The following is a 22,542-nucleotide window of genomic DNA, read 5'->3' as shown; positions in this document are numbered from 1 at the left end:
TTTTAACTATGTTTTGCATTATATACTGTATATACTGACAATGTTAAACCATATGTGACAGACATTTTGAATCTTTGGGCAGGTCCAGACTGCCAGGCATGTATTGGGGAGCCATACATCAGACACCTTTATAGACCGAGAGAGACGTGGAGTGAGAAAGAAGCAGCAGAAGAGATAGACTGTGAGAAAGAGAAGACGAAAAGGTACAATTGGAGATAGAAACAAAAAAGGGAGGAATGTCAATGAGGATTGTACTACAAAACAAGCGCAAACATCTCCTTTCTATCTACACCTAAAACAAAAACCATTAAAATAGCAACTCACAGGAGTAAAGGCTCAGCATTGTAAAGGCTGCACAAACTAGCTCCTAATTATTTTAAATAAAAGTTTAAATTCAGTGAGATTCAGTGTAATTCCCACCCAGGGAAAAAAATCCACCTCCACAATGCTGTATGCTAATACAGGATTTAAAATATAAATAAATAATAAATAAATAAAGCATTGACCCAAGTCCCCAGGGAAAGTCGCAAATCCACATAGTGTCGTGAATGGTACAGTTTGATTCACGAGTTCTAATTTAGCTAAAAGACACCTGTATGTTCATAGAACCAGAGAGGTCTCTATTGGCTACATCACACAGCAGGCACAGGAGTAGGCATTTTTCTTTCCAGTTTAAATTTTCATTTAATTAGGTTCAGATCACCTTTCACAAGCAGTTTATTCATTCATTTCAAAATCCAGAATTGTCCAGCCTATCCTGCCTGGGGAAGCTCTTCCTTTATGAGGATAGAGGATATGTAGGTCTGAGGATAAAAGAGTGAGGTCAACAAGATACAGGTAGAAAACTCTTTTGCATCTAAATCCAAAATGTAGCTCACAAGGTTTTGTGGGGGTGAGGGGGAGTTTTGGGCCAGCTTATAGCAGTTTGTTAGCTATCATACTTCTGTGTGGATTCTTCTCCCAGATGGGGATTTTAGCTCTCACAGATTCTAAATATTTTATTTAAAAAAAAAAAGTTGCTGTCAACATCTTAGATACATCATTTATTCTAGGGATCAGAAATAGGCAACGTAGATCAGAAAAAAGAAATTGGCGCTAACTATGATCAAACACAAGAGTTTATTTGCCTCACTTTTTGAGCCTGCAACTCCAATTAATGCAAACAGAAATTGTGCACATGTATAGGGGAAAAAAACAAGATTAATGCCCAGAGGGCTTGATCCAACTCCTGTTAAAATCAATGGAGGAACTGAAATCAATGGGAGTTGGATCAGGCCTCTAAATGGGATAAATTCTATCTCCTTAATGAGTCTTGACAATCCCTGTGCTTTGGGAATTACCGTATTTAGGCCAGCAAAGCTTAGACAACTTAGGTGGGATACACAGGTATTTAGAATACGCATAAGATTAATTCCTGGTGAGAGTCTAAAATAGTCAACAGAATGTAAGTCATAATCAACAGAAGGGAGTTGTACTGGGCTTGTCAGCTGTTGTACAGGGATCACACAGTACCACAGAATACAGAATCTACGTTGAGACTCTCAGCGAGGTATCACTGTGCAGATCCTACTGAAAAGCCTTGGGAATTAAAATTTGCAACAACTTCTTCACGCCAGCACTAGCTGTAACTGGCAAAGACACTGTTCTCTTGGAATCTGATAATGAGCTTGCAGATGCCTCCCCGGAATGTAAGTACCAGCACAAGAACAAAACCAATGTGTAAAACTACAGGCTATATGAGTTTGCAGACTAGTAATAGAACAAATTACAGTGGGGAAGAGGTGACAAAGGGATTTAAGCCGCTACTTTTCCAGAATGATTTCTAGAGACTGTTAACCAACCCGCTATGGGTTCTGCATAAAACACTCCATTGTCAGACATTATTGACATGAGTTCTACTGACCAGAATCATTTTTGTGCTCCACACAGTGTCTTGTTGGCTATTGCAGTTAATCCAATAAAAGATTGGTTTTTTCTATGACTTTTAGAAAATGATGTGATTACTCCAATGGTCTGACAGGAATACGAACCTGAGTAAGGCTTGCAGAGTCCAGGCCTAATATTTCAGCATTTTCTCTTTGTTTTAATGTTCATTTATCCAAACAGTTGATTATTGTGTGACATTTTGCCTGTCTACATGAATTTTAAAAAACAAAAGAATTCTGAACTCTAGGGAAACGAAAATTGGAAAGGTTGTGGGGGGGTCATTTAACTACTTCAAGGATTTAAAAATGATCAGTCACATTTCTCTAAATGTAATTATTTTTTAAATGCTCTGAAAAACTAACAGTAAAGGCTCAGGTGTTCAATCTGGGTCCCTAAAATTAGGCAACTAAAGCCAAATTTAGGCACCTACATAAAAGTAGATTTCAAAGGTGCTGAGCAGCCCCAGATCCCATCAAAATCTCTGTGAGCTGCAGGTGCTCAGCACTTCTGAAAACCAGACCTTTTCTGCTTAGGCGTCTACAAATGGATTTGGGGATCTAGCGTTCAGCGTGCAAGTTTGAAAACAGCCTCTTTGACCCCAAGCTTCAGTTTAATTCTTGCCCCAACCCAAAGTGCAAATGCATCCAAAGCCAACCCGTGACAATGAAGAAGCATGTGTGAGTGTGGACTGTCACCATGAATGAGAATGTTGTTGTCTATTTAAATACGCAACAATAATCACTGTGGCAGCTTGTACTGAACAACGTTCTTGAAATCCTCTTTCTCACAATAAAGTCAGGCTGATCGGCAATCCCGTCAGCACCTGCCTGCTATAAGTATTTCCATTCATTTTACTACTTATTTAGTGAGATGGAGATAATGAGAGAGACAACAGCTTCAGATACTGCTCTGAAGTGCTGCCTTGCTCAAAAAACAGAGGTTAAAGAAAGCAGATTGTGAGCACCAGCATTTTTGACATTTACAAAGCACACAACAAAGGAGTCAGCGCACTCACCCAGTATAGCCCAGACTTTTCTGTTCTCACCCAGAGCTCACACAGTCTCTGTGCTATGAAGTGAAGAAGCGCTGTGGGTGGCAAGAAGCAGATGATCATACCGAACTGCACTCCTTTGCAGTAGAATTCTTCTCTCTCCAGCAGTACCCTCACTAATCAGAAGTGTTCACAACAGGAGGCTCTGCTGTTGGTGAGGGACATGCTTCCTGTCATCCTAAAACATTCTCCAACCATCTTGCAGACTAGGGAGAAGGGCAAGTGAAGCTGCATCTTGAAAACAATGGAAATCTATTGACAAGGAAGTTTAGAGAAAGGCTCTGTCAATACATATATTATTCATGGACACCATTCAAACTGTGCCCAAGCATCTAAGCCTGTGCCCCATTTTACTCACAGTAGGACAGAAAAAGCTGGAACTAGACACAAAGCCTTTTACAGGAGCTGTGTTTAAATTGGTGATAGATTTAGTAGATTTACTCCATTAAGTTCCCAGATCTCTAACATGATTTGCTTATAGGCCTTGCTTTCAAACTCAGCGCAGACAGAAATTTTGGCTGCCATACTTTTCCTCATTATTTGCTGGCTCATCCGAGACAGTCTTAACGTGAAAGATCTGAATGGAAAGCACGTCTTCATAACTGGATGTGACAGTGGGTTTGGAAACTTGCTGGCTAAACAGCTTGACCAAAGGGGATTCCATGTCATTGCCGCATGTCTAATAGAAAAGGGAAGCCGTGAACTACTAGCCTGCACATCCCTCTCACTGAAGACTGTGATCCTGAACTTAACTGACTCCAGCAGCATTGCCAACGCAGTGGAGTTTGTGAAACAAGAGACAGATGGGGAGGGTAAGTGGTATAGCTGCACTCCATACAAATTATGAAATATACTCCAGTATAAAACAGAAGAGTTCTGGTAGTAATTTTCCATAATAGCCGCACAGGAGCATTTCTTGTGCTGATTAAAGCTGTACTTTCTTCAGTGCTATGGTTCTATCTGGTTAGGTATTTATTAACACCAACAACCATAGTTCCAAGAGTGTTTTATGTTCCAAAAGCCAGTTTCAACTGTTGCCCACTTGTATCAATCAGGGGCCTTCTAAGTATCAGATTCCTTGATATTTTAACAGTCAGAAAATATACTTGTACACGTTTTTAAGTCTCATTCAGCTGTAGGTAAAGAACTCAGCTTGTGAGAGTGCTAACTGGAATCAATCAGAACGTCATTGACCTACTTAAGCAATCAGTCAGCCTGGCCAATTAAAAATGCCTAGCTGAGTTCATACTCTCCTCCTTTGGGAAAGCAAACAGTTAGTTTTTTTCTATGTCAACAAATCTGATTTTTGTAATACACACATAATGATGACACTGAGTGTAGCAATCAAAAGGGGCATTGTCCAAATCCATCATTCCCTTTGGATTATTAATACAGTGGTGTTTCTTTGTACCAGAGAGTGCCACTGCTGTGCACACCAGTGAGTTTAATGATGTAAAAGAGGGAAGAACATGTGTCTCTGAATACCTGTGAACAGAGAGTTTAGATCATTACTTAGCTTCTGCTTTTGGCAGAAAATGGTAAAAAGTCTTGTCTTGTTCCTAACCCAATGAATTTTTCTGCTATGGCAAGAGGTCCATTCCTTTCTTACCTTTACATTAGCAATAGAAATAAGCTACTGAATGCAGACTAGTTATTGTGAGTAAGGCCAAGGGGGAACACAACAACATTATCTAGCTGAAGAAAGTATATAGTTGTAACTGGTAACTAGAAGCTGGCAAAGTTGATAACTGAGGTCCAACAGCAAAGCAAAACATTTTTACCAATAAGGCATTTTTTTCATTTGAATAATCAGGTGATAACTTCAGTTCCGTTGTTCTAAAGTCCAAAATCAATTCAACCTTCATATTGTTCTGACATGCACTGTGTTACCTCCAGTGGTGGGACTAGGAAAAATAAGCACAGCTCATCTTGCCAGGGACTTTGCTGAACTCCTCTCCACATACCGCATCTGAAAAGCACCAAACCAAACTGGTCTCAGGCTAGTCTACATGGGACAGGCAACCACAGCGAACATTCACTGTAATCCTCACTCTAGCTGTATAATCAAAGAGGCCAAGCACTGACTTAGCAGGGAGTCTACACTATCCTCTCTCTTTAGAAATAGGCAGGTCTGAGCAGGGTGCAGTAATATTAATAACATGGCACTTATACAGCACTATTTATCCATAGAGCCCAAAGTATGTTACCAAGGTGGAGAAGCATTATCATGTCTGTTTTATGGATGGGGTAATGGATGGGGTAATGGAGAGAGCTCCAGGCCCACTTAGCATATGTTTACACTGCAGTTGGGAGCAAGGCTCTAAGCCCAGGTAAGCAAACTCATGATAGTGAGGCTCACGCTAGAATTCAAAAGCAGCCGTGTGCATGTTGCAGCACCAGTGGTGGCATGGGCTAGCTCTCCCAATGGCACATTGTCACACAGCTATTTTTAGCATGCCAGAGCAAGTCCCACTCACACTAATCTGTCTCCCTGGGATGGAAGGCTCACTCCCACCTGCAGGGTAGACACACCCTTCAGGACTAGTACCGAGAAGGCCTGGGAAGCCATGGCTCCAACTGAAATCATTTCTCCATTCATATTTTACCCCGTTCTAATTTAGAACCATTGACTAAAGCATTAGGAAGGTGAAAGTAAGTTTGCCAGCTGTATGGTATAAATTCAGATAGTCATGAGGAAACCCAGTCAGCGACATTCATCTTGTTAAACCGTGTGCAAAATGTGAGCTCGCGCAGTCTATTGCCATGTATCCTGTCTCCAACCCCACTCCCTGCTGTGATATTGGCACGTAGTGAACGTGATATTTTTGGAATACTCTTAGGCCTCTTTGGCTTGGTAAATAATGCTGGAAGAGCAACGCCGATGGCACCCACCGACTGGATGCAGATAGATGATTTTCACACAATTCTGGATGTTAATCTGATGGGGTTGATTGAAATCACCCTGAAGCTTCTCCCGCTTTTGAAAAAGGCTAAAGGAAGAGTAATCAACGTTGCCAGTGTTATGGGTCGCTTGGCGTTTTTAGGTGGTGGCTACTGTTTGTCAAAGTGGGGAGTGGAAGCTTTCTCATACATCTTACGGTGAGTCATTAGAGATAGATTTGTGATGCTAGTTCTGGATTTCAAATGCTCTACAGTTTGTAGCTGTTTGAATCTGAGCCTGTGGTTGAGTTCATAATAGGTTCAAGACCAGATGTGATATTCTGATCCTCACCAGGGTTTGGGTTGTTCCCTTTAGTGAGGGGTTAGTTTGGAGCTTTCTCTAATTTTATCCCATTTTTAAAAGCATAAACCTTCCTGTACAAAGTGCTAGAAATGCAGCTTTGACTCAGCTAACAAGGTGAAAACCCAGCATAGTTAACATCTGAGATGTCTTGCTCCATGTAGTCACTTTACCCCTATGTCTGAGGCTGCCTTCACCAGCTGGCGCCCTCTTGTGACTGTGTGTGTGCTACCCTGAGTTTGAGTCAGTTTCTCCCCTTCACACAGTCAATAATGATTTCTTGTTATAACCCCAGTCCTCTGGCCAGGCTCTTATTAGTTGCTACCCTTTAGGGGTAATAAAGGGTGAGGAGGAGTTCAGTGGCTCTAATGGACAATTCTAGGCCATGCAGGCCTAGGGTCTTTTCTTGCTCCAAGGTCTATACCATGCCTTGTGCTGGAGGGTAGTAGGGGAACCCAAGCCACCCATTTCACTGGGTTATAGCTCAGGGACACTGTCTGAAGCAACTTGAACCAGTTCCTCCCAGACCCTTGCTGCTCCCTGAGCTGATTCCTACCTCGCCTTCTCGCTAGGCTTTCTCCAATGGTCTTGTTCTGGTGCTCCCTCTCAGGATGTCTGACGTCCCTTGCAGCTCCTTGCCAGTCTGTGGAAGAGGTCTCCTCTCTGGAGTTCCTCTGGCAGCCAACATGCCCTCCTGTCTTGCAACCTTTTTATCTTTAGAGATGTTATGAGACTACCAATCAGCCCCATCTGAGCAGGCAGCCAATTTAACTGATAATTTCCCAAGTAAAACTGTATCAAATGCCTCACTGAAATGCAAGTAGAGAAGATCTACTGCATTTCCTTTGTCTAACAAATCAGTTATTGTCTCAAAGAAAGAGATTAGGTTAGTCTGGCACAATCTACCTTTTGTAAACCCATTTTGTATTTTACCCAGTTACTGTGTATCTCTATGTCCTTAACTACTTTCGCTTTCAAAATTTGTTCCAAGATCTTGCATACAACTGAGGTCAAACTAACAAGCCTGTAGTTTTCTGGATCACTTTATTTCCCTTTCTTAAAAAGAGGAACTATATGAGCAATTCTTCAGACATAGGGTACAACCTGAATTTACAGGCTCATTAAAAAATGTTGCTATTGGCCTTGCAATTTCATGTGCCAGTTCCTTTAATATTCTTGGATGGAGATTATTCGGGGGGCCCTTAATTTAGTCCCATTAAGCTGTTTAAGTTTGACTTCCACCTCAGGTGTGGTAATGTCTACCTCCACATCCTCATTAGTCACCCTGCCACGATCTCTCTAAGCTCATCATTAGGCTTATTGAAAACTGAGGCAATGTATTTATTTAGGTGTTGGGCGATGCCTAGATTATCCTTAATCTCTCCCGCATCCCCAGTGGTTAGTGCTCCCACTTCTTTCCTTGTTTTCTTTTTATTTATATGACTGGTTTCAATTCCCTTTGCAAATCCAACTCTGCTTGGCTTTTGGCAGTTCTCACTTTATCCTTACACTTTCTGACCTCCAAGAGGTAGCTTTCCTTCCTAATCCATCCCATCTTCCATTCCTTGTGGGCTTTCTGCTTCCTTTTAATCACCTGTTTGAGATGCTTGTTCATCCAGATTGATCTGCAACCCTTCCCTACGAATTCTTCCCCCTTGCTTGGCATGCAGGCTTCAAATAACTCCTGCAACTTTGACTTAAAGTATTTCCACACCTCCTCCACATTCAGATCCTTGAGTTCTTCGGTCCAGTCCACTTTCCTAACTAATTCCCTTAATTTTTTTAAGTTTGCCCTTTTGAAATCCAGGACCCTAGTTGCAAATCCATTCTTGTTTATCCTTCAATTTAGTTTAAACTGAATTAGCTCAAACCAAGGTTGTCCCCGTCACTACTCACCAATACCAAATCTAAAATTACATCACCTCTTGTTTGTCTGGCAATTATTTGGTGAAGAAATCTGTCAGCTAGCCTATCACATCCAGGAAAATGTCAGCCCTACTGTTATTGCTAGCACTTGTCCTCCGATCTACAGCTGGGAACTTAAAGTCTCCAATAATCACTCAATTCCCAGTAGTATTTATTTCATTAAAAACATTAAAGAGGTGTCTATTCATATCTAAATTGGATCCTAGAGGTCTGTAGCACACCCCAAGCACTAGCCCAGGGGAACCTCTTGTAGCTTTCTTCCCCAAAGTGATTTTGCCCCAACAGATTCTGTCTTATCCATTCCATCACTTCTAATTTCTTTACAGTTTACCCCATCATTGATATACAATGCTACTCCACCACCTTTGCCTTTATTTCTGTCTTTCCTAAACAGCACAAACCCTTCAATACCTGTACTCCAGTCATGATTAATATTCCACCATGTTTCTGTTATCCCTATTATATCCGGTTTCATTTCCTGCACCGATACTTATAATGCCTCCATTTTGTTACCCAGGCTCCTTGCATTGGTGTACAAATATCTTAACTGTTGCTACTTGGCTTTTCCCACATTCCTTGCCCAATTGGATACAGTCATTCTACTGCCAGTATTGCCTATCTGACTGGTTTCAACACTATCCTTCCTCTTAATGTCCATTCTCCTACCCACTTCTGTTCCTTTTTCCATTGCGGGATCATTTCTTACTTGATTTTCCTCCCTCTCAATGTTAAAATCAGGCATGGAGATTACATGAGCATTTCCCAACCGTCTCCTCCGGGTTTCTAGTTTAAAGCTCTTTTAATGAGTTGTGCCAACCTCCATCCCAGAAGTGTATGTCCCTCCCTACTCCGGAGGAATCCATCCCATGAGAATACTCCTCTGTCCATGAATGCCTCCCAGTGGTCAAACATCCCAAAGCCCTCCTTATAGCGCCACTGCCTGAACCATCTGTTGATCATCATGATCTTGTCTCTCCTTCATTCTCCCCCTCTAGGGACAGGTAGAATCCCACTGAAGGTCACCTGAGCCTCCATTTTCTTATGGGTCTTCCCTACCCTGGCATAGTCTTTTTTGATAGACTCTAGCAAGAATCAAGAATCTAGCTGTATCACTTGATCCCACAGGATGGACAATCAGTGGATTCTTTTCTGCTCCTATTAGACTCATTTTCAGCCTCAGATCCACATCCCGCATCTTAGCTCCTGGCAGAGAGCACACTCTTCTGTTCTCTGGATCAGCTCTGGTGACAGGCCTGTCTGTTCTTCTTAGTAGGGAGTCCCCAGTCATATAGATCTGCCTTTTCCCAGTGGTGGTGTGATTCTCCTCTAGTCTTATTCCTGTTCTTTCTGGCTGCAAGTCCTCTTGTCTTTTATTCTCCCTTGTAATGTTCTCCAAGTCATCCTTAATCCCCCTGGGGCTCTGAATGGGGTATTTCCATTGACTCTTCTCCTCTTCTTACAGGACTAGTTGCTCTTCTCTTCTTCCTTGCCCTCCCACCTTCAGTTACTGCCTGCTGTGCCCCTTCTTCATTCTCCAGCTCTGCAAACCAGCTCCTGAGTTCTATTGCTCCTGCGCTAGCCGGTCTTTTCCTCTGCCTGGTTCTTGTAATCACATGCTTCCACTAGCCTAAACTTCCTTGTTGCCCCTTTTATCCTTAACTTCTGCTGTCTTTACTATCCCATAATAATCTAAGCACTGGTGCTGCTGGGAAGCAATTAGGCCCTCGTATGTCAAAGATACTTACACATAACTTTGGAATATTAGACTCAATGAGTATCTGTCCCTCTGCAGTCAATGGTGCTATGCTGATTTACAGAGGCTGAAGAGCTGATCCAAAGGCTCCTCTCAACAGGCAGGTAGAACTAGTAAAATTGACTGGGTGCAGTTGTGAACATTCAGATAAAGCAGAATATGCTCCAAGAAACAAATTTAGTGGCTGATGTGCAAGAGTGTTCAATTCCATGGCATTGTTTGGCATGGCACATGAATGAGTCAGCTCCCCAAAGGTCTCTGAAGCTGCCCCCTAGGGGAGACAAGCAATTTTCATCGTGAAGGAGTGAAGGAGTGAAACTACAATGCAAAATATAAACTGCAAACATCTGCTCCCTTTCTTATTAGTTAACAGTAAATGAATTCACCTTCAGCACATATTTGGGCAATGAAATCTACAGAGCTGAGACTCCTAATGCAGTCAAATGATTCTGCCCAGCTGTGTTTTGCTTTCTGATTCTTTCAGGTTGTTAGTGCTCTCCCAGCAGAAGTAGATTTTAACAGAGCAGCAGGAACTGGAAACATTTCTTTGTATTCTACATCTTTGAATAGAAATGTACAGTGTTTCAGCTAGATGTGTGGCTCACATGGATTTGGGAGTTACCTTAATCATCACTGTTCCTAAGCAAACCACACAGAATAGGTGTTAGTATACCTGCTGCTGCATTCAAGCACTCTTTGTAGCTAGATTGTATAGTTCTCTGTACAGTGGGTCTTTTCCTGTGATAAGTTACAACAAAAAGACAATATGCCATATACGAAAGCTAATTTGCACTTTTTCGATATTTTTACATAACCAGAAATAAATCAACATTTGCCCTCTATGTTCTTAAGGTACACATTCTCACTGTGGTTATTACAGAACCAAATATTTAAAGATCATGTAATTGTTGGGTCTCCCAGAATGAAAACATTTGCTATTGTTTTATTTCCATTCCAGGAGAGATATGCAGCATTTTGGAGTGAAGGTGAGCATAATTGAGCCGGGATGCTTTAAGACTGGAGTAACCAGTTCAGAGGTCATTGAGAGAGACCTGCTAAGACTTTGGAACCAACTAACTCCTGAGGTCAGAGAATCCTATGGAGATAAATACTTTGTTGAGTGTAAGTACAAATACTTAACATCACTGGACTGGAATGGACTTGGCTAACCTGTCATGGACTGACCATTATTTCCTCTGGAGTACAACTGTCTTGTTGGAGTGAAGGGCTTGGTCTCTTGGTGCACCTATTAGATTGGTGGAACATGTTCTGGTTCAGATAACTCTGGGAAAGAATGCTATTCAGCTGACAGAGTGCTCTGTTGATGACCTGGTAAAACATGTTATTGTCCTTTGGCCTCAGCAACTGACAGCTAGAGAGCCAGTGGCAGGAGAATTCCTTGATTCTAGGGGGTTGTCACGTCTTTGCCTTGCAGGACACTCCTCACTCTGCCAGGCAATTCATCACAATGTTGAAGAGTCAATATACTTCCCAATGCTTTACAGAATAGCTTTTCTTTCTACATAGGATTTCCTAGTCTTCTGTTTCACTAAAGAGTATTTCCTCTTCTGCTGCAGGATTTCCTGTTCTGCTGAAGATTAGTTTTGAGTTACTCTTACAGGGTACAAGACCATTTGCAGCGAATTAGAGGGCCTGAGGAAGTTTCAAGAAGAAAGAAAGTGAAGTTTACTTATTAAATATACTTAATTCAGGCTACAGAAGGCAGGGAGATAAACAGCAAAACTTGGAAACATATGTTCAGTATACAAAGCCTGTAGTTTCATAGATTAATTATGGGCTATTGAATATTTGTTTCATGAGCAGCAAATAAGCAACTATTACTAACATAAAAATATAATGATTTCTAAAGCTTCACAATGCAGTTAACAGTAACATTTGGGTGTGGAGAGCGTCTATAGCTCTGCTTTTTCTTTTACAGAGTTTTAGCTGTCAACAATTTAAAATTCTTTCATTAGAGAATGTTTCATAAGCATTCAGGGATTTATTTTCTTCCCTGCAGATATAAGAGCTCAAAGATTTTCAATGAAAAGATTGTGCGACTCTGACATTTCTAAAGTCACAAAATGCATGGAGCATGCCTTGATAGCAAAATACCCCAGGACACGCTATGGATCTGGATGGGATGCAAAGTTCTTTTGGCTGCCCCTCTCCTATGCACCAACCCTTCTATCTGATATGATGTTGCGTATGTTGCTTCCAACTCCAGCAGCCAGTAGGAAATCACTATCCAGAGTTCCACTTGATGTTTAATATTTAGTACACTAGGGTCAATGCTAAAGTGATGACTGTTATTCTTTTCAAAATCAGCCATTCGCTTTCCTACCTATAACTAACTGACTGCTTTGATTCTCTTCAGAAAACACTTTGATTTTTACTTAACTTCAGTCTGGAGAAAGTAAGTTTTTCTTTGTTATATTCATCAGAGATGTATTTGCAGCATAACATTCACTTGCATAGCTGGTCAAATAGTATTTACCAGATACAAAATTTGGTGACTTTGGGCCTTTTATTTCCTGAATCAGTCCTTCTATATACCAATCTATTCTGCTCTTAAAGGGTAGAATATACATGTTCTATAAGAACCCATTTACTCAAGAACTGATACATCTATTCATGTCGAATATGGGTATTTGATTTGATCAAGTTTAAGCCATTAGTGTTCACAGCTTTGTGAAGTTCAGTGGCTGGTGTGCATGATTCAGTCAAAGTAAGCCCCTGGCATTTGAAAAATATCCACAAAATGTTAGTTCCAGTTCTCAGGTACATTTATGCGTCTATTTACCATTCAATAGGCAGCTACTATAGTGGAGATAATACATGGGTTATTTCAACAATATGTAATATAAGTGACAAGCAATCAAAGACAATTGTTATACATTATCACAATATTTATACATTACCCTGATTCCTAATTTTAGTGTAGTTTTATCTGAAAAATAATACATATGTACGTGATGCCTTTTATCCTGAGGGATCCCAGGGGGTTTTACATTTCACCCTATGCTAATTTCGTGAAGCAGATCATTTTGTTTATGCTGTCATCGATTAATATTACTATATGCAATGCACTAAGCATAGTAAAATAGTTTTACTGAGGTTGTAATGCTTCTTGACACTATAATGCTAAGTGCAGGGCCGGCTCCAGGCCTCAGCACACCAAGCACGTGCTTGGGGCAGCATGCCACGGGGAGCACTCTGCCAGTTGGCAGGCAGCTCCGGCGGACCTCCCGCAGGCGCACCTGCGGATGCTCCACTGGAGCCGCGGGACCGGCGAGCGGCAGAGCACCCTCCACAGCGTGCCACCATGCTTGGGGCGGCAAAATGGCTAGAGTCGGCCCTGGCTAAGTGCACTATAGGTTTTTTTCCCTGATAAGCCGCTGGCGAGTAGCTGACATGATGGTCTGCATGGTTGTTTGAAAATTGATAGGGTAAAGGTTTTGTTTACTAGCGATTTGAGTTCTGATTAATCATTAATATCCAGGTCAATTAAGTTTACAAAAATATCAGAAAGTCAGAACTTTGAATGAGGAAAGGGGGTTCATCATGTGTTTGTGTGAAATTAAAGTACTGCACTCAGAGTCTACTCTCTACCAAATGTTTTCAGAGAAAGCAAATTCATTTTACCTCATTTGACAATAAACACACATTTATAAATATTTTTTGCTGTCTGGTCTGATGGCCTGAAAGATCCTAACATCTAAGAGAAATGTCATTAATCACCCAAACAATGGCAGATTACAAGAGAGATTGAAAGCTCATAGAAAAGGATCATCTTTCAAACATCAGTCTAGTGTTCAGAAAGGCAACAAGGGATGGGGATCATAAAGTGAAAGAAATCAGAGAATAAAGCTGTGGACAAAAATCTTAAAACCCCTCTGCTGGACTGAGTACCATAGCTACTCTCCATTCATTGACTCGTGGAAGGGAGGGGAAGCCTCTGCTATACATTTTATTGAGAAAGAGAGGAAGCCCAAACCGGTGCCTGGGGGTCTCTCTGCCAGAAAAGAGAAAGTTTTTTTTTTTTTTAATTATGAGCAAACATACATACTATATAAACAGTACAGCCCCAAACAGACTACATTTTATTTGTGTCTGACAACTTACAATTCTTGTGAAAAAACAGTTATATTTCAAGTGAACATGAGTTTTAGCAGTAGATTTTCAGCATGGCTGAAGCTTTATGTCTGCGGGTATAATTTGCAAAATTGACACTTGCATTTTTTATGGGTGCAAAGGGAGGCCAGATTTGGGAAACATAGGCCTCAATATCATCTCTCTCTAAAAATTCAAGCATAAGAACTTTGTGGGTTTGAGATAGTTCTTTCCTTCAAAAAGAAAAAAAGCCACTTTTTAAAAAACATCTTCTTTTGTAAACTGTTCCATGGATTACTAGGAACATCTTAAAGTAAAGCACTGGGGTAAAATGGAGTTACCAAGCCATTATTTGTTTTGCTCAGGTCTATATTCATAAAGTACTAACTGTACTCCCTATGTCCTATTCCACCACAAACTGAGCTCAGTGTAATGGCTTGGAAAGATCCTCTTTGAAGTAGTCCCTTCTCTGGTAGTTCCAAAATACTGATCAGAGACATTATAACAGAACTATGTACCTGAAAAGGTTTACAAATCTGAAGCCAGAGCCTCAGTTAGTATTAACTGGCATAGCTTAGTCGAAGTCAATGGTGTTACACCAATACATACCAGCTGCCAATCAGGCTCCTGATTTTACAAAATAAGAGAGATACTGGACATGCTTACACAGGTTCATTTGTAAAATGCAATTTATTATACAATTTTTGTGCAAAAGATCCTGTTCATAACTTTTCCAGGATGTAACAATTCTTATGTATTGTAGGATATTGCATTATTCTTTAAATTGTGAATAAAATGTACTACAGAAAAGTTGTAAAAATGATAATGATTTACAATATTCCAAGCCAACTTTGGGGGTGAGCTGGACTCATGCACTAAATTAAAATTGCAAACAACTTACGCATGAATGGAGTACATCTTCTGAATCACGCTTATGTGCAAATCTGCACCATCATTAAAATCAGTTCATGATCACACCTGCATAAGTTTTATGAATCAATGGGTACAGATTAAAATAGAGGGTTTGGCTTGAACAAAAGTGGATGTGTTTCTCCAAAGCAGAACCTTTGAGTAAGCTGCCTTTCAAAACCAACACAAAAGCTGTGCCAGCTACACAATAATATTATTCCAGTTGGAGGAGGTATCAAGCACCTAGGTGCAGCAAGCCCAATTTTCTCTTTGCACACAGACACCAGAAAGAGCCATGTCATCCAGGTAAAAGGTCAGTTGTAATATTGTGATTCTTGGGCCAAGTATATGGTTAGCACTCCCACAAGAACAGGAATATTAGAAAAGCACTTGGCCCAAGAAGACAGACACATCACAAGGATGCAGTGAGACAAAATTTGACTCTCGCAGACATTTCCTTGAACTGGAGGCTTCCAATGTATTTAACAGGATCAGTTTAACAAACCCATAGCAAATACATGTGTAGGTCTGAGATCCCGTTTTTGTGCATGTGGATTTTAATTATTACTCTAATACACCTACGTTGACCAACACAGCGACAGACATTCATCCTCATCAGAAGAGAGATTATTCTGATTATTACCTCATCATAACAGAGATTACTGGATAGGAACTCATGAAGGATATTAACAATAGCATTAGCAACATGATAGCATAGGCATTAACTTGCATGTATTTTGTCCAGGGAGCTCTACAATTACTAGTATGATATGCACGTTGGAGCGTACAAGCCAAAGTTTGACCTTCTGTGATTTACTGGGATTGGAGAGCTGAGCAGCCAGAGCACAGTACCTGGAAACCAGAAACTTTCCCCCTCTAATCCCAGTAGTGACACCAACTCCTTTTATGGGTTCCAACCAGTCAGTTTCTTTGCCCTCGTTTCACAATCTGTAACTGTGAATAATAGTTTCCTACTTTACAAGGGATGTTGTGAGTATTAATGTTAAAAGGGAATGATTTTCATCTCATGCTTTACCAAGGTATAACCGACTTCATCTGATTTACCCCTCAGCGTGTAACTAGGCTCAAATGTTTGGAATGTACAAGTACTTTTATTAGTGTTCTCTAAAGCACTGCTTTTTTTCAGTCTGTACAGAAAGCTCCAGATTATGTCAGATTTGTATGGTGCATTAGACTCAATAATTATGGATTAAGAATATGATAAAATAACACATTTATTAGATTTATTCAGCAGCATCATTTTCCAGTTATCTTTTCTAATCAAAATACATTTCAAAGTCATTACAACAAGCATTCTAAATAGAGTTAGCATATATTTTGAGAACTCAGGCATGAAACAATCAAACAGCAGAAGTCTCATTGATTATAAATTTAGGAACCTGCAGTTATATGAGTAACTAGCCAGGAATGCTAAATAACATATTAGAGTTATTCCTGCAGTGGTGCTTAGACTTTCCGTAAATGGTTCATGTTATGGAAACTAAACTGGCTAATTAATGGAAAAGCTAGCAACATGTACAGATATTCTGATAGATCGTTATGGATATAACCAGATGACCTACAAAGATTGCATCAGTAGAAACTGTTTCCCTTTCTATTAATGTCCACCTCAGGAAATAAATAGTCAATAAAAATTAAATTTTTCACATGAAAAAAGCTGGTTCATTTTTAAATTAACCAGCATCTTTTGTACTTTGCTAACTACTTCATTTAACAGTACAAACGACTTCCAGAGACTCCAGCCAAGAACAGAGTTATTCCATTGATGATCAGGAGAAAATCTCATTAAATTAAGTATGAAATTACAGCATGGTACTAAAATGTAAATATATCACCTCTTCCTATGAACGCTGTTCATGGGATATTTTAATTGGAACCTAGAGGGAAAATACATGTATTATGGATCTGGGGAGGAATTATTTGATTTCAACCAGACAAAATATTGCAAGAACAATATTCTGTGCAGGTAGCTATTCAGCCAAAATACGCTGTACTGAATTTTCCATCTTTTGTTTAACATGAGATATACAGAGATAGAGGACAGAGAGATCCATTTTTATATACAGTAGTATATTAAATGTGTAGTAGAGATACACAACACACCAGTACAAGTTTAAGAAGGTGCTGTTATAAATATATAGGCTCTAAAAGTTTCTGTAAATCAGAAAACTTCTATATTTACCTTGATTTTTTTAGTTAAATCATGTATATAATGGATTTATCCCTAAAGATGCAACAACCAATTCAAAACAGATTTCTTTAGCTACATCAACAAACAAGATAATCTTTCAAAAATTTACAAATGTACAATATATTTATAACATTACTCTCAGACAGCTTCAGTGCAAAGATATACATATAGTACATCATGATAATTGTTCATAAAAATAGCAGTTGGCATTTGTCAAAAAAACAAGGCATAGCTTCAAAAAACATCTTCAGCTATTGGCTAAAAGGTGTATATATTTTTTATAAAGCATTTGAATGTGAACCTTTTTCCTTCTGTTTATAAAAAATATATGTGCAAATGGGTATGTCTAATTATTCTCTAACTGATTAACTAGTTATACAACAGAGTCCTCTTTAACAAGATTGGCGGTGTCTTTAAATGTATCCTCTGTTGCTGTATAAGCTAAAGGTGGGTCTCTCTTGAGAGTAATCTTAGGAGGCTGTGAAGGAGAGGGGAGAGAGGCATTTTCAGTGTCCCCTTGTTGTTCCTTCTCCATCTGAAACAATCACCATAAAAACCATGGTTTAGCATTAACCATTCACTCTAGGGTTGATTTCAGAATTGCTAAGCATTCATAGCTCTTGTTGAAGTCAATGAGGTACATGGATACTCAGCCCCTCTGACCATCAGCCCATATATCATTATTTAAACATGGATTTCACCTCAGCAGGCAAAGCTGGGAAAAAAATGAATTACTAAACTAGTCAGGGCTGATCCTGCCAACAACTACTACCACCCATGTGTTTAACAATGAGTAATTTTATATGTCTATACACATTCATTACTGCAGATAATTATTGAGGTAACTGGCACTACTTAGGAAGCAGGCATTATCTCAGTAGTGTTTGCTGGGCTGGATCCTTCGCTTTACAAATTCCCACTCACATCTCATACAGTATGGGACAAATAGGGTAAAATTTTCAAAAGCACCTACATGTCTCGAAGCCTAAGTCACATTATCCAAAGTGACTGAGGAGAAGTTACTTTCAATGATACTTCAGCTCCCACATGCCTAATTCACTTATGAAAATAGGACTTAGACTCCTAAGTCACTCCTGAGCATTTGAAAATTTTATCCACCGTGTGAGACTCTTGATCTGGCCCCTTTATGCTGGATAAAAGGGCCTTAAGCACCACTGTCCCGCCAGGGGAGAATTCCCCTGACGCAGGCACTGCAGAAGATGACTGTACAGCTGCCTTACAAGAACCCCCTCACAAGCATGCCAAGGGTGGGTTTGAGGATAGAGGGGAGAGCTCAGAGCTGAGCCACAGCTCGCAGCATTTCAGAGATTCTGGGTAGTGATGTGACTCATAGGGCAGTGCCAGGGGCTGTTGTAACTTAGTCTTTGTCTACACTGCACTTTTGTCAGTGAAACTTTTGTCATTCAGGCGTGTGAAAAAAACACACGCCCCTGAATGACAAGTTTTATTGACGAAAAGTGCCGGTGTGAACAGTGCTACATCGGCAAGAGGAAGCTACCACGTTAATTCATGCTTCCTCCTGCCGATGTAGCACTGTTAATTCAGTTAATTCATGCTTCCCACACCACAAGAACCAGCCCCGCTCGTGAGCGAGGTGAAAAGTGCAGGCTGAGAATGAGAGTGATACAATTCAGAGTTACCTCTGCATAGATTGGATTTTCAAAATTAGTACTTAGTTTCAGTTTTCTTTTGAAGAAACTCCACTTTGTTTCCTGAAAGATAAAAATAATAGAACTTTACTAATAAACTCTTTAGCAGAACAGTTTCTCCCCTTTCATTTTCAAAATGATAATACTGTTGAGGGAGGGTTTTCAATAGCATTTCCTACTAGCTATATTCATAAGTGATTTTATTCAGAAAACGGTCAGCCCATCACCATTTTATTTATTTGTTTTTAATAAGTTCTTCTGATGTAATTTTTTTAAAGCCTATCTCAGATTCTAAGTGCTTTAACAATCATTAACATGGCAACCCATCTGTAAAGGAAGAAACGAAAAATGTAATAACACAGTTAAAGTGTCTAAAAACATCATTCCTCCTTAAGAGTACAGGCATTGCTTGTTTGGGGTTTTCTGAAGGCTCATCAGAAAAAAACATATCAGATGGAACCCACAAATCATACCTGAAATGGCCAGTTATATTATTATTCCTGATACAGCCTCTAATCCTTCACCAGTCAACCAGCCACAGAAGGCAAGTCAGTGAATCTTTTCAGGACAGGGAAAATAAGCTACGTTTTCATTACCACCCAATTAATTCTTATTTTAATTCACCATATGGGCTAAGAGTCATCTCCCTAAATCTACCTTTTAATACTCAATAATGTCATTCAAATGAGCTCATCTTAGACTATTTCTCCTCCATTTTGTTGTTAGCATTATTATCTTATTTGTAATACAGTAGCAGCTCTCAGGGGTTCTCAAACTGGGGGTTGGGACCTCTCAGGGGGTCGCGAGGTTATTACATGGGGGTCACCAGCTGTCAGCCACCACCCCAAACCCCGCGTTGGCTCCAGCATTTATAATGGTGTTAAATATATAAAAAGTGTTTTTAATTTCTAAGGGGGGGGGTTGAACTCAGAGGCTAGCTCTATGAAAAGGGTCACCAGTAAAAAAATTTGAGAGCCACCGAGCTAGAGGCCCCAATGGGAATCAGGACCCCACTGTTCTACGCACTTGACAAACACATGGAAAGAGACAACCGCAAAAGAGCTCATATTTGAAGTAGACAAGACAGAAAAAGGGAAGGAGGGAAAGAGAGGTCATGCAAGTCAGTAGCAGAGCTTAGACCAGAGCCCAGTTCTCTTGGGATCCTGTCCAGTTTCTAATCGAATAGGCCAATTGTTGTTATTTTAACTAAAGCAGTATCCACAAGGTAAGATGACAGCAGATAAAATGACAACATTTATTTATAGAGAATAACACCACAAATGGACTCTACGCAAATCAAATGGAAAAGAAAAAACAGGTGTGAAATTATAAAATGAGAAATTACTGTAACAACTGAGCAACACTCAAGTATATGAAGGGATACAAGGTCTCGTGAGCTCTGCCTTGAAACTCGGGTCCATCCACAAGGAGAAAATTGTAGAATCAGGCCCAAAAAGAATGCTGACCTGTAAAGAGCCACATCACTAACTAAAATAATTCAATAGATTTCTCTTAGCCTCAGTTTCCAGAGGAATTCCAGAGATGCTCTATCATTCTGCAGCATCAGCATTTATACTCGCATGCTGTTGCCTCAATAGGAAGGATAACTTAGCACCTAAGCTAAGCACTCACCAGATAAGCCTGAGACTTTGCTTCCACCATAAGCAAAACCCTATCCTGATTGCCTTAATGGACTTCCTTTGCCCCTCAAGAAAACTTCAATAATATGCACTTTGTTATCGTTACCTTAGCAATAGGCATGCAGCCAGCAAAATATTCTCTGGCACATGTCCACTGAATTCATAGTGAGCCTCAATTTGTAATTTATGTGAGAGATGAGCTGAAGAGATATGATAGCCTTTGCTTATATGTATTCTCAGAAATAATAATGTAACTTCCAGGAATCAAATGACTAAGTTAGGTGAGAAAATTCTTTGATCTTCAACACTGAAAATACTCAACAATACTTGAAACAAACGTTCTGTGTGCAGGTGATGCATGAAATTGCAATGTTTAATGTTGCTATGGTTATAAATAGAATATAAAAACATGATTAAACTACACAAATAATAAACCTCTTACACTTTCATTAGAATGAATCAGATTTTAGATCAAAGTGTAGTGTGACTGTCTATGAAAAACCGAACTATTTTTATGCAGATGTATTTCAGTAGGGATTTTTTTTGTTAATTGCTGAATGTATGAATGTATGAATGTTTATTAAAAAATATCACAGATCCTCAGCTGGTGAAAGCTGTCATAGTTCCACTATTGTCAACAGAGCTATGGCAATTTACACTAGCTGAGGATCTCCCTTCTCACATTGCAACTTTCATGCTGAGAGAAGGCCCTGAAAAGAGAGGGTTATAATGAAAACACTGGTAGGCTCTTCACTCCAGAGGTACAAATACTGCCATTCAAATGCACTTTCAATGTCACAAGCAAAGCCAGTGCTGGAGAGAAACAGAGAGAACCCTGTGAAGCCATTTGGGGCTGAAACAGTCTTAGCAGGAAATAAAACTTGACAAATTTTAGCAGCTGGTTCCTACAACTGTCAAGCATACTCAGTATTCAGAAGTGTTGGCATCTGTGCTGCAGAGACAGGGAAGAAGAGCAAAAAGGATTATGGGCCACATCTTTTGAGGTACAGACACTTTCTGTGAGGTGCCAAATGCCCTCAACAACTCTTTAAAGATTTGTCTAAATGGCTGTACACCAGATTTAAAGGGATGTAAGAGCGTCCATACACAGAGTCATATTGGTTTAACTAAACCCATCATATCTTTAGTTAAACTGGTGCAACTTCGTGGGTAGATCAGGTGCCTAAGGGTATGTCTACACTGCAATTAAAAACATACAGCTGGCCCATGCCAGCTAACTTGGGCTAAGGGGCTCAGGCTAAGGGGCTGTTTGACTGAGGTGTAGACATTCAGGATTAGGCTGGAGCCTGGGCTCTAGGACCTTGAGAGATCAGAGGGTCCCAGAGCTCAGGCTGCAGCCGGAGCCCGAACATCTATACCACAATTAAGCAGCCTCTTAAGCACCATGAGCCTGAGTCAGCAGGCATGAGCCAGCTGCAGGTTTATAACTGCAGTGTAGACATTTAATCCCTATGGTAGTGCTGTGTTGGAACTGTGCATAGCATGATCTCTGCACTTCATGAGAAGGCAAACTCTGCATAGACTGTAAATAGACTAACATGAAGTGGATTCTTGAGATGGACAAGGGAAGAGAACGCCTGCAGAGATGCTTTGGCAAAAGCCTTGTATATGAGGTTGAAGGAGAGCTTGCATGCTGGAATAGCAACAGCAGAGAGGATGAACTGCAGGCTTGTTACTATCATATAAAGCCTGATTAGTTGGACTTTGTGCAGTGAGATGTGTCAATTTCACTCCAGGTCGTTATTTTATGCAAAGTGAAAATTATATTGCACACCTTCCCTGCATTAGGTGTGAGGGTTCAGATACCCTAACACTGATCACAAATAAAACAGTGCTCTGGTTTGCAGCACTGAAGGGCTTTCAAAGACTAAGAACAATACAGCAATGAATTAGCGCAGTTCTAAAAATTTTTAAAGCACCACTGTGTTACCTGTGTTTTTTCTGTGCTTGCAGGAGGTTGCTGTGCACTAGCAGATATTGCAGCAGAGTAGACAGGATTTTCAAAATTCTCATTTTCCTCACTATCAATTGCAGTTACCTGTTTGTAAAAATAATTTAAAAGGGTTATACAGATCCTAGT

The 22,542-nt window shown here is 40.1% G+C and overlaps 2 protein-coding genes across 2 annotated transcripts in view; one reads left to right on the top strand and one right to left on the bottom strand.

The window, feature by feature from the left end:
- The first annotated feature begins 1,661 nt into the window (after positions 1 to 1,661).
- On the top strand, positions 1,662 to 12,168 carry LOC116819309 (retinol dehydrogenase 7-like). The gene is made up of 5 exons (XM_075069828.1): positions 1,662 to 1,688; positions 3,459 to 3,789; positions 5,818 to 6,076; positions 10,856 to 11,019; positions 11,918 to 12,168. Exons 1-5 carry the CDS (start codon positions 1,662 to 1,664, stop codon positions 12,166 to 12,168), a joined length of 1,032 nt encoding a protein of 343 aa, XP_074925929.1.
- Positions 12,169 to 16,182: 4,014 nt separating this feature from the next.
- Positions 16,183 to 22,542, bottom strand: part of LRP2 (LDL receptor related protein 2) — a 207,185-nt gene continuing 200,825 nt past the window's right edge. The window contains exons 77-79 of the mRNA XM_075070134.1: positions 22,393 to 22,500; positions 18,793 to 18,864; positions 16,183 to 17,666 (exon numbers count right to left, since the gene is read on the bottom strand). Coding sequence (XP_074926235.1) covers positions 17,505 to 17,666; positions 18,793 to 18,864; positions 22,393 to 22,500 — 342 coding nt within the window. The 3' untranslated portion in view covers positions 16,183 to 17,504. The remainder of the gene's footprint in view (positions 17,667 to 18,792; positions 18,865 to 22,392; positions 22,501 to 22,542) is intronic.

The sequence above is a fragment of the Chelonoidis abingdonii genome, chromosome 10 (assembly GCF_003597395.2).
Source record: "Chelonoidis abingdonii isolate Lonesome George chromosome 10, CheloAbing_2.0, whole genome shotgun sequence".
NCBI classification, from domain to species: Eukaryota; Metazoa; Chordata; order Testudines; family Testudinidae; genus Chelonoidis; species Chelonoidis abingdonii.
This window is presented reverse-complemented; position numbering and strand designations above follow the sequence as displayed.